This window comes from Nycticebus coucang, chromosome 1 (genome assembly GCF_027406575.1).
Source record: "Nycticebus coucang isolate mNycCou1 chromosome 1, mNycCou1.pri, whole genome shotgun sequence".
Classification (NCBI taxonomy): domain Eukaryota; kingdom Metazoa; phylum Chordata; class Mammalia; order Primates; family Lorisidae; genus Nycticebus; species Nycticebus coucang.
In genome coordinates, this window is record NC_069780.1 from 16,215,039 (window position 1) to 16,227,253 (window position 12,215).

The 12,215-nt window shown below is 34.0% G+C and overlaps 1 protein-coding gene across 4 annotated transcripts in view; it reads left to right on the top strand.

The window, feature by feature from the left end:
• Positions 1-12,215, top strand: part of PTPN13 (protein tyrosine phosphatase non-receptor type 13) — a 212,669-nt gene that overhangs the window by 79,684 nt on the left and 120,770 nt on the right. For all 4 annotated transcript variants that reach the window (XM_053600624.1, XM_053600841.1, XM_053600700.1 and 1 more), the window contains exons 7-8: positions 280-843; positions 12,036-12,131. In XM_053600624.1, coding sequence (XP_053456599.1) covers positions 280-843; positions 12,036-12,131 — 660 coding nt within the window. The remainder of the gene's footprint in view (positions 1-279; positions 844-12,035; positions 12,132-12,215) is intronic.

The following is a 12,215-nucleotide window of genomic DNA, read 5'->3' on the forward strand; positions in this document are numbered from 1 at the left end:
CCAAATAAATCACTTTTGATGAATGTAAAATAATACCACTCAAAAAGCAAGTTCAATATATTATTGATTTTATTAAGCGAGATTGGACTAGGAAAAGTTAGGGAAACACTGCATCTCTTCCATCTTTTATTATCACCCTTACCACTATCCTATTTCATCTCTGATCTTCCATTTGGAGAATGTAGGAAATTACCTCCACTTTTATTGTCAATAGTGGGTTACATTCCAATTTATTTTGTAAAAATTCTGTGCATACATGATAGATTCTTATCATTCCAGGAAGAAGCTCTACTTCAGATGTACTAGATATACACAAGTCTCCATTCTCTCATCAGACCTTTCTTAACAAAGGGCTTAGTAAATCTATGGGATTTCTGTCTATCAGAGACTCACAAGATAAGGAAGATTATCTCAAGGACATTTTATCAGATAATTCTGGGCATGAAGAATCTGAAAATATGTGCTCCCCTTACCAGTTCAAAACCAGTGGCCCAGAAAAAAAAGTTATCCCTGGCATTGATGTGCTTCCTAAGAAGAAAATTTGGGCTTCATCCATGGACTTGCTTTGTACAGCTGACAGAGACTTCTCTTCTGGAGAGCCTGGCACATCCCTGTGCTGTCACCCTGAGGCAGTTACAGTGCAGACTTCAACCACTCCTAGAAAAAAGGAGGCAAGATACTCAGATGGAAGTATAGCCTTGGATATCTTTGGTCCTCAGAAAATGGATCCAATGTATCACACTCGAGAATTGCCCACCTCCTCAGCAATATCAAGTGCTTTGGAACGAATCCGAGAGAGACAAAAGAAACTTCAGGTTCTGAGAGAAGCCATGAATGTAGAAGGTCAGTAATTTTGTGTGTGCTTTGAGAGAGAATTGAATTGAATTTGGAATTGTGTTTTGAAATAAAAAAGGGTTATTAAATCATTCCACAAGTCTTATTTTCACTGCCAAACCTTTGAACCCAAATTAGTATCTTCTCTGTCAATTTCCATGTTTCCTTCCACCAAAATCCTGGTCAATGTATTCTGCTTCCAGAAAGTTATCCCTACCAAATATGCCTGGTCCAATCACTGTAGAGCTTCTAATTATTTTGGGTAGTATGTTTTTAGATTGTAAGCTGCTCAAGGGCAGGAGGCATATTTTCTACTTCTTCCACAGAACCATCTGTCATGTAGGCTTCAGGATATGATTGCTTTATGAAAATGAGAAGTTAATCAAAATCAGCAATCCCAAGGAGCCGAAATAGCATGGTGATGGGGAGAAGCTACCAGCTTCACAAAACAAAATTTAGGGCATAATTCTAAGAGATTAGGATCTGCTTAATCTGGAATAAAGTTTTGAATGTGTACTTGTAAAGTATTCTTTAGGTGTGTAGATACAGAGTCAGATAGCCTAACTCTGAATTAGTTACTCCATTTAGTAGCTAGGTGATCTTTACTTGGTCTTCATCTTTCCAAGTCTAAGTTACCCCAGCTATAAAATGGGTTTGGCAAAAACAGATTAATTATGTAATGAATGTAAAGTGATCCATATTATATTATTAGTATGAGGAGCATAAAAGCAGCTTCGTAAATGTTATGCTTCTTATTCCAAAGTTCTGTTTCGAAACACCACATTCACACACAAAATTCAATATACTGAATATAATAAAATTATGTTCTAGACATATAGAGAATATCTTTTGTATAAATAGATACAAGAGAAAACCAATAGGAGAGAATTTTCAGTCTAATTCTATACATCTTTAAGATTAAAACTTCATAACTGCCCTTGACTCCTAGACAAATCCAGGGACATAACTGATTAAAGGAACTTTAAGGTACTTTCCAGTTCAAAGAAAAGTTCATATTCTTCTTTAAAGTTATTGTTTCAGTATATTTTTTATTCATAGACTGCCTTTATTCTTCTAAAAGTCTGTTGTCCCATTACTTACGGTTTTTTTTCCTGCTTTCTGTTTTCTTGAGAATAAATGCAACAAAAGCAGTTGTAAGACATCTTCCACAGTCTCTCATCACCACATCTCCCTCAGACCTGTATCTACCATTACTTAAGTTTTAAGCATAGATCTGAAGCAGAACATACTAAGTTGTGCTTTACTTATAGTAAAAGAGGCAATTTTTTAATTCAGAAATGGCAAATTAGTAAAATATTTTAGATTATGTGCAGAATTATTGACTACTTAATTGATACTATAGGTTTATATGTAACATGCATTTTTTAAAAATTAGCCAACATTGTGATGGTTGTATATAATCTCAGTCTGAAAACTTTCAAAGATAGGAAAAAAAAATTTAGAAATTTGTTTTATGCATAATCTCAATATTTAACTTTTGTAATTGTGACAGCAAAGAGTGGGTATTTCCTATAGCTTAAAAAAAAAAATCTTCCCTTTCATGCCTATTTAGGGTTGCACAACAGCTAGTATATGAATAATGATGAAATCTGGCCTTCTTATGAGACATTATGTCTCATGTACACATTTACGTAAAGAAATTTTATCCATTGTATGTATACAGGGAGAAGAATAGCCCCCAATGATTCAAACAGATAAATTCGTTATGGTTTCAGTGAAGATACATATCAGCCTAGTTGACTATTTCTAACATTTAAAAGGTTGAGTAGTATCTTCTTAAAAATGTGAATATTAATATCATAATTCTCATGTATAATCTAGTTTCAAAGCTTATTTTTCTTAATATTTGGTTAAGAATGTATTAGTAAATTTTGAGGATTTTTTTTACATTTGAACCTTGGTTTGAGAGTTAAACAGGAAGGATATCAAACATTAGTAGAAATATATTTAATATGTTAAATTATGCTATTGTAGTCTTTAATATATTTTTGAATAAGTGGTTTCTTTTTATTACCTGTAACAAAATACATTAGACTGTTGCAGCACATGGTCCTATTATCTTTAATAGGACCTGTGTATAAGGAAAACTCAAGTAGATCAACTTGTTATCAAATATGCTTTATATCTGCAAAGATGATGCATAATCCGCGTAGGGTTTCATTTGTTCAAAATGTAACTACTTATTATATATACTTCCAGGTTTAGAAATTTTAAATTTGTTATGTGATCCAGAAGCAAAGGAAAAGCTTTTTAAAAAAAAATATATATATATATGCTTTGTATTCTTTGAATCAGGAAAATTTCTATCCTCAAATTTACCTTTTGAACAATTTTCAAAAGCATGTACTGTCAAAAGAACCTACCTATTTTTTCCCCTCAAAGGATATTTTATAACCAAGTTAAATTAACAAACCCTAAAAATGATGGTTTATTATGGAAATATGTCACCTTAAATAAATCTCCCATTATTATGTGGTAACTTGCAAATAGCAATGATTATTTGCTTTGGACTAAAAACATTATTTGAAAGAAACATTTAAGGTTTAGAATTCAAAAACTATAATTCTTAGTAGTTATTTAGAGTAACTTGATGGTTTTATACTGTGCTGTCTTTTTCTGAAAGTGAAGTAATTTGTCTTAGCTTTGCGAACAAGAGTGCAGATTGGTAACATATAGATTTAGCTAGTATGCAAAGACAAAAAAAAGCAGAAAATCATATAAATCCCATTTATCTCATTTAATTCTCATGGAGAGTAGGCTCCATGGACCCTTTTTAAGTGTGATAAATCAAGCAGAACAGTGAATGTCATTAATGTGCATTTTATTGTATACATTTCCTTTATAAATATTTGCATTTTAAAACTTTTAAAAATAAATGTTCTGTACAATTTTTGTGATCTTTAAATTTGTCAGTTGCTGATGAGTTTCAGTAATTTTTGAATTAGAAGAGGTCTTCTGGCACGTGTTGTCTACACTTATTGTTGGGCTTGTACAAATTTAACAATTAACCAAAGTCATGGAACTAGTTAATGGTAGAATTGCCATCATTTTGGAGCTTGCAGATTTCCATTATGGATTTTCAGAGATTTAATCAGAGAATTACTACTACTTACAATGTTGCTTCTAAATTTTTTTTTAAAGATGTGTTCCAGTGCTCACCGAGCTCATATAAAAACTAGAAGAAACAAAATTGCTGAATTTCAGTTTGTTCTTCAAAGTGCAAGGAGGGTCATTGAGTTAATAGGAAGGAAAAACAGTTGTCTCTTTCAACCCCTGATACATGTCTTTTTCCTGAGCCCAGGCTCCTTCCTATTGAAAGAGAATCACCTCCATAGCATTTCCTTAGCTAGCAGCAACAGTCAGACAACTAGCACAGGGGATAACAGACCTTAAAATCGTGGAATTTGGAACTAGAAAGAATTTGGATACCATTTAAACCAAATAGATCATTTTCAGAGGTCCAGAGAAGTAGACTAATCGCCAAAGGAAATAAATAATTCATAATTCATAACAGAGCTATGTTTTGAATCTAGGTCTCTAGAGCCCCATAATAAAATTCTTTCACTCTGCCATCCTGATTTCAGGAGATCTTAAACATTTCAATGTAGTGTTGGGAAAACTTTTTTTACCAGCTGGAATGTTGGACATTCAACTAACTGTCTAACAAGTCCCTGAAATCTCTTCTTAATAAAATTGTATCATTTTTAATACAGTGAAATGAGATAGTGTTTATTATGAAAGAAAGGCTACAAATGAGCCATTTTTGGTTCTTTTTGTAGTAAACCACTAAGCACAGGGTTTAAGATGGGTTATGTTTTAGGGCAGCACCTGTGGCTCAAAGGAGTGGGGCCCTGGCCCCATATGCCGGAGGTGGTGGGTTCAAACCTGGCCCTGGCCAGAAACTGCAAAAAAAAAAAAAAGTCATGACAAGATGGTTTATGTTTTATATACTATTATAGGGGATAGTATCTGACAGTGTTCTGCTATGATAGGATCTTTAAGGTGGTTAGTCCTGTAGCTGACAACAGAGGAGTAAACTAGCATTGGTGCTTTGATTTATTTCAGAACAAAAGGAGAATGTTAGGAATAGAAAGGATATCAAGAAAAAAATCATAGTTAAAATTGAAAATTATAAATATACAATTATGATGGTGATTTTTGAGTTAGCACTTAACCTTTCAGATAGTTGTCCACATACAAGACATACAGCAGTAGGAAAGGAATAGGAAGAAATATAACTTAGGTTTCTCTTACAGAAACTTGTTTTAAAATTTGATATCACTTTCTCTGTTTTTGCTGTATTCTTTTAAACCCACTTTCTCCCTGCCCCCCATCAGAATAGGACTGGCCTATTCTTCTCTCTTCCTTTCTTCCTTATTCTCAGTATTTTCTTTTCTACCTTTTTCTATTCCATCTCAAGATCTGTGAAGTTATCTGTTTTCTAATGGGAGTATCTTACAAATGCCTTTGTCTCTCTTGTTATGCACCTACCATACACACCCCATCTCATGCTCTGTGGGTTGGCAGTAGATTCCTTATTATGAGAGATTGACTTGGAACCAGTATTGTGAGTGTAGTATGAACAGTGCTCCCACACCCTGGGTGGGGACCATAAATAGATTTTGGTTCCAACAGTCAAAACTCCTCTGTGTCCTGCATAATATTAGAAAGGAAATTATGAAGAACAGATAAAACTAATGTCTACAAAAGTGGCTGTGGTTAAATGTTACTTATTTAATGAACTGTTAGTCAGTGTACGTCACATCAAAATTAAATATTGTTTCCTTCTTTGTAGTGCTCTGACCTCTAGTCCTAGCCTAGTTTTGTCATCCTGGGACTACCCTGTGAATACGGCTAAAACTCTGTGTTATGCAACTAGATATATGTAAACACTCAAGTATGTGAGCCCATTCTCATTATTGAGGCACCTTCATGTTTCATCTGAGAAGAGTAAATATCAAAGTATGCAAGGGGAAGAATTCATAAATGTTATAGTTCATCATGTGTGATACTTCTAATATCTTACAATTTATGGAGAAAGATACATTTTTTTTCAAAATTTATCTTTCTTTTTTAAAATCCCAAACTGATAAAGATGAACTCTTTCAACTTTTATTTCTTTACCTTATTTCTCTTTGAGTAACAAAAGAGCTAAAATAAATAATACTCAGTTTCTATTTTATTTATATTAGTTCCACAGAAATAAAAACTTACAGAAGTAAATGTGAATAATCAGGGACTTCATGTGATATTGCCAAAATCACATGTCTTTCAGTTAGTGATTGACTTAATTTATTCTACTGAAATGCACGTACATCAGTATCCCTGAAGAACACACTGTTATAGCTAGAATCAACATCTTAGGAAGAATTAAGTGTGTGCTGTTTTTCTAGGGCTGGATTTTAAAGAGATTGATATTTCAGATCAATGTTGTCCAGTAGAATTTCTTCCATGGAGGAAATGTTCTATATCTGCACAGTCCAACTTAGTAGTTACTAGCCACAGATGACTATTGAGCACCTGCTATGTGGGTGGTGCAGCTGAAGAGCTGAATATTTTATTTTTCTTTAAATTTAAGAAAACTAAAAAGATTTAAAAACGAAATTTACATGGCCACAGGTGGCTAGTGCCATCATATTAGACATTGCAGCTTTAGACCATTCTTAGATAAAATTAATCCAATGTAAAATACCAACACTAAAATGGGATAAGACTGGTTTTAGAAGCATTTGAGAAGAGGTGAGCAATAAATCATTCTTTAGGTTAAATAAGAATATTGTTTAAACAACTGAGAATAGACTTGTATTTTCTTCTTCTGTTTTATTCATGTGGGAAAATGAAATTGCATTTTAAACACTAAGAAAAGTTAAAGGTGAAACCAACATGCACTTTCCAATGTCTGTATTCATGATAACATAATAGAGTCTATAGATTTAATATGCAACTTTGTCAGAAATTAAAGACCTAATTTAAATCTACCCATAGCATGATTCATAAATACCCAGGTTGGCTTTGACATAGCCACTTCGACAAGTGTGTATTGAAATGTCTTAAGAAAAATTGAAATAAGTATCATTACAATTTTTAAGACTCATCAATTTTAATATTAAATATTTCTTCATTTTATCTCAGTCCCTTTGTCTCTCTTTTTGTCTCTCTGCCATGCAAGTCTGAATACATTTCTTCTCTGCCATCAGCCATTTAATAATGTCCCATCACCTGAGCGGGATAAAATTCGAGCTCTGTAGGACATCATGCTTAATACTCTCCATGATTCTGGAGATACACACACTGGCATAATTTGTGTATTCACTTACGTGTGCATGGTTCCATTTCAAGGATTTATCTTGACACTCCCTGAGATGTTCCTTGATTAAGGTCCATAAAGTTAATCTCAGAATGGTTGTTTCTGCCCTCACTCAGTGCTGATTATACCTTTTCCCCATAAATGTCAATGTTTTTCTCATGGCATTCAAAAAGGAAAGCAATCAGTGACAGTCAATCTTTGTGTAATAAAAATTCTCCCTGTAATCTTCAGTGTGAGATGTTTTGATGTTCCAAGTTAACTAACATTTTCAAAGAAAACCCCACTCAGAGCAGTGCATATATATGCCCTACATAATAGATGTAGGACTGGGGTGTTTTCCTACATTATATTCCCCTTAGACTATAAAACACTCAGGTCAAAACCAGATGTTAAATAAACTATTAATATTACTAACTCTAGAAGGAAAAGAGTTGTACTCCTAAATTCTGGACATTACAGAGTTAACTCAAATGGACACAAAGGTGATCCCAGAGAGAGGGGATTGAGATCTTTATTCTAACATCCTCTTAATAGTCAGTACAAATGTGTTTACTACCAACTGAAGAAGTCCATCTATGATCCTGGGACCTTTGCTTTCCTGTCTTTCTCATCACTCACTTTCTCCTGTTTGGATCCAAGCAGATACACAGGCAGATCAAACACAAAGCCCCTTGATCAAAACAGCTGTCATTCTCCTACTAGAATAACTTTCCCCCTCTCCCCACCAAAAGGGCTGGTATGAGTTCCCTGTCAGATGTGTCAGTAAGCCTTTACAGGCACCCATCAATTGCCAACAAGAGGTTTTCCAGAGAGAGTGCCGCCTTCAGAAAGGAAGTAGAAACTTACAAAGCTCTAATATAAAAAGTGGTGAGACCCTGACTATGCTATCTGAATCCTATCTGAATCTCAATCTGTACTTGCATAAGGTATAGAAATACAGGAAGGCAGTTTCTACAAAAGCTTTGAAAAAGGGAAATATTTTTTTACTTCCAAAACATGACTAAATGGTTCTTTAAACTCAGAATATCGGGTAGAGAAAGGTTCCCAATGAATTTAAATGTTATTCCTTACAAGATTTTCAGGGAACTGTATCTTACTGAATTTTTTGCTAAGCCATTTGAAATAAAAGCTGTAAGAATCTCAAAAAATATATATACTCTCCATGATTCTGTCTCTCTAGTCTCATCTTTTAGCATATCCCATTTCATACCTTACTCCCACACCATATGCACATTCTCTCTCTCTCCCTCTCCCCCTTTATCCGTCCTCCCTCCTGTCTTCTTTCTTTGTCTCCTTCTCTTTCTCCCTTTCTGCCTTCCCACCTCTGTGTATAGAGAGAAATAAAGAAAATAGGGTATGTATACATATATGTGTATGTATGCCTATCTACCTACCTAAAGGCAATTTTGTTTTATTTTTTTAATGGAAAACAAGGCAATATTTTAATAAGAATTTCATTTGTTTCTAATAATTGCCACCAAGGCAAAAACCAAAGGTATCTAGACTCAGGGAAACTGAAATAAATTCCTTCAATTCCAAATAACCTATTCTACATCATTGTGGTAAAGCTGAATGTACTCATATGTGGTAAAAGTTTTTGCAATTCTATTTCTGAGTAGTATTCTATAATTATACTTTTCTGTTTTTTATTTCAGAATATTAGGGAGTAGATGTATTTTGTTTATATACTTTGGTTTTTGGACAAATTGAGTCAAAGTTATAAGTTTGCCCTTAACCTATGCATTGTACCCAATAGGTCTGATTTACCTGTCCCCCCCCCAGCTTGATTTTCACTGAGATTTACTTCCACAGGTGCACTTAAGTATTGATCGATTAGTTCCAACTTGATATTGTATACATGTGTTTGTTTCCCCTCCTTGTGATGTTTCACTTAGAGGAATGTTTTCCAGTTCTAGCTAGGTTTTCACAAGATGCTAGATCACCATTTTTTCTGTGACCAAGTAGTACTCCATGGTATGCATATACCCATTTTATTAGTCTATTCATGTATCAATGGGTACTTGCCTTGTTTCCACATCTTTGCAATTATGAATTGTGCCACTATAAGCATTTGAGTGTACGTGTCCTTTTTATAAAATAACCTTTTTTCCTTTAAAGGCAGTTTTATATTTCCATGCAGCAATCTGCCTTAAGACTGTCAAAGCTTTCAGGTGTTGCCTGGTTCAGGAATCTTTCTCTCCTTCATAGTTTAGAATGATGGCCTATGTTTTTAAATTGGCCTAATCTAATTAATTAGCATCTGCTACTAGACCTAATGTGTAAGGGATACTAGTTTACTAATATAAACTGAATACTGCAATGTGGCTATTAAAATATACAAAAAAAGACTTTTTGTATTGTTAGGGCCCATATCCTTTAAAATGTGGGGTTTTACAGAAGAACAGAAATCATTTTACCATAAAGATATTTGCACCAAAATGTTTATTGTGGCTCAATTCATCATTATCAAGTCGTGGAAGCAACCTAAGTGCCCATCAACCCATGAATGGATCAACAAACTGTGATATATGTATACCATGGAATACTATTCAGCCATTTTAAAAGATGGGAGACTTTATATCTTTTACATTTACCTGGGTGGAGTTGAAATATATCCTCCAGTGTACTCCATACTAATATGAAACCAATATACAAACAATTGCATGTGCATATGAAAAATAAAACACAAATATAGTGTAGTATAGGAGGAGGGGGGAGGACAGTTGGCAGAAGGAGTGAGGGTTTGTGGTGGGAGCTCAATGTGCACTTAGTGAGGGTGTGTAACATGCCCCCTGGGTAAGGGTCTTTTTTAGAACAGGAACATTACCCTGGAAGTGAGAACAATGTAACCTAAAAATTTGTGCCCTCTTATTAATTTGAAATAAAAATAATGTGGGGTTTTAAAACGCTTTATAGTTCTACACTATAAAATCAGTCATTTTTATTTAGTTCTCTTTGAAACTTGTATGGGTAAAGAAATGTCAAGCTAAGTAGCCATTTAGTTCCTGCTGTTGCAAACAGCTAAGTCTCACTTTCTGCATACTACTCGTCTAATCTTGATTATGTGTTACTTTAAAATAGTGTTTTTAGATTACAGTTTGTGCTGAGAATGACCCCTCAATTCTTGCAGCCCAACATCCCCATTCTGATTTCCCCAACCTGGTTCTTTTGATGCCATGTAACTATTTAATTCATTCACAAGAGATAATTTATTGTGTGAAGTCCCAGTCCTCGGTTTTGTAAACTACCCGAAACGAATTCCTCACCTGCCTTGATTCCCTGCTGCACCTATATCATTCCTCAGATTTAGGTTTTTCTCATGGTCTACTTTCTTTAGTGCCAAGAAAAAGCCATGAAACAATTCTAATTGGTTCCACTGAAATTCATGCATTCCAGCATTTCATATGGTTTTCACTGACCCTTATCGACATTCTTCACAACAGAATTTCTTTTCTCTTCTTAAGCTTCCAGCCAAACCAGCTCCTAGGAAGTCATTAGTCATAGCTATATATATATATATATATATATAGATAATGACTTCCTATAATATATATATATACAAGGCAATTTTCTGACATTAGTATCTTGGGATTCCCTCAGTATTTTCACTTTTTCCTGTGTTCATCATTTATTTCTCTTACAAAGGAAAGATTTTTCCTCCTTGCCAGACTAACTATTTCATGTGTGTTCTTCTTTCCATCTCCTGTTGCCTTCAGCACATTTGTTTTTATTAGTTTTTCCTATTTCCATTTGCAGCTTCAATCTCCATGACTCCACAGACCTATTATTCATTATTGAAATGAGACACAAACATTCCACTGTCCCCAAAAGACCCTGATAACTCTATCAATTTTTAAAAATCTTTTTTCCTTTCCCAAACTCTCAAACTTCTTGAAAGAATAGTGTATTCATTTTCTCAACTTCTTACTATAGTCCTTCTTTAAACCTCTCTGATTTGGCCTCTGACCTGTTTGTGCAATGAAAATAGTTCTCTTGAAAGTCGCTAGTGACCATTATGTAATATGAGGATATTCATTGCTTTACTCAGGAAATATTCACTTTGTGCTTGCTATGCATCAGGTACATGCTAAGTACCAAAATGCCATTTATTAATAAGAAAGACAAAATCTTTTTTGTCACAGAACTTTAGGTAGAAGGAAAAAACAAGTACAGAGAGAACTACAGAGTAGTGGACGAGTTGCAATTTTTAACCATCAAGGAATATGAAAGTAAAAGAGCACTGTCTAACCCAGCCTTTGGGGGTCTTAAAAGCTTTTAGATAGGCAGTGAGGCATCTCTTAAAGGGGCTTCTCGACTCAATCTAACAGAACTAAAAATCTTGTCTCAAATTAAGTATTTGTGTACTTGTTTTCTACCTTTCAAATTCTTTGGGGTTATCTCTGGGTTTTCTATCTTATACATAGTGGCATTTAACAGAGAATTACATATAGTAAGCATTCTAAACCGTTTGCTATTGGTGATGCTTATATAGCATATACTCTGTTTCTTTGTTCTAAGAGCTTTGTGTGTGTTAATTCATTTAATTCTCATAATAACCCTATGATATACACACTATTATTATGCGCCCTTTTTGGTTGGAAAAAAAATAATAAAGTTGTGGAGAGATTTAATTACTTTCCTAACGTCACACTAACTGGTGGTGGTGCTGAGATTCACACTCAGGTATTCTGGCTCCAGAGTCCATGCTCTTAAACAGTACACCAAACATTATTTGAATACAATCCAGCAACTGCTAAATTTAAAGCAATGTGTGAAATGTTCTAGTACTGTAAGATTAAATGTAGTATCTTATTCGATTTATGTGGAACAGCTAATGAGTTTGCTTTGTGATGTTTTTGTTTTAATCTTTTAGAACCAATGCAAAAATACAAGACTTATCACAGTGACATCTTTAGTACCTCCAGTGAAAGTCCATCTATTATTTCCTCTGAATCAGATTTCAGACAAGGTGAGACATATCTTGAAACAAGCAATATATTGTTCTTAAGATGTCAAAAAGAATAATTCTATATAAAATGTTTTAATTGTAAAA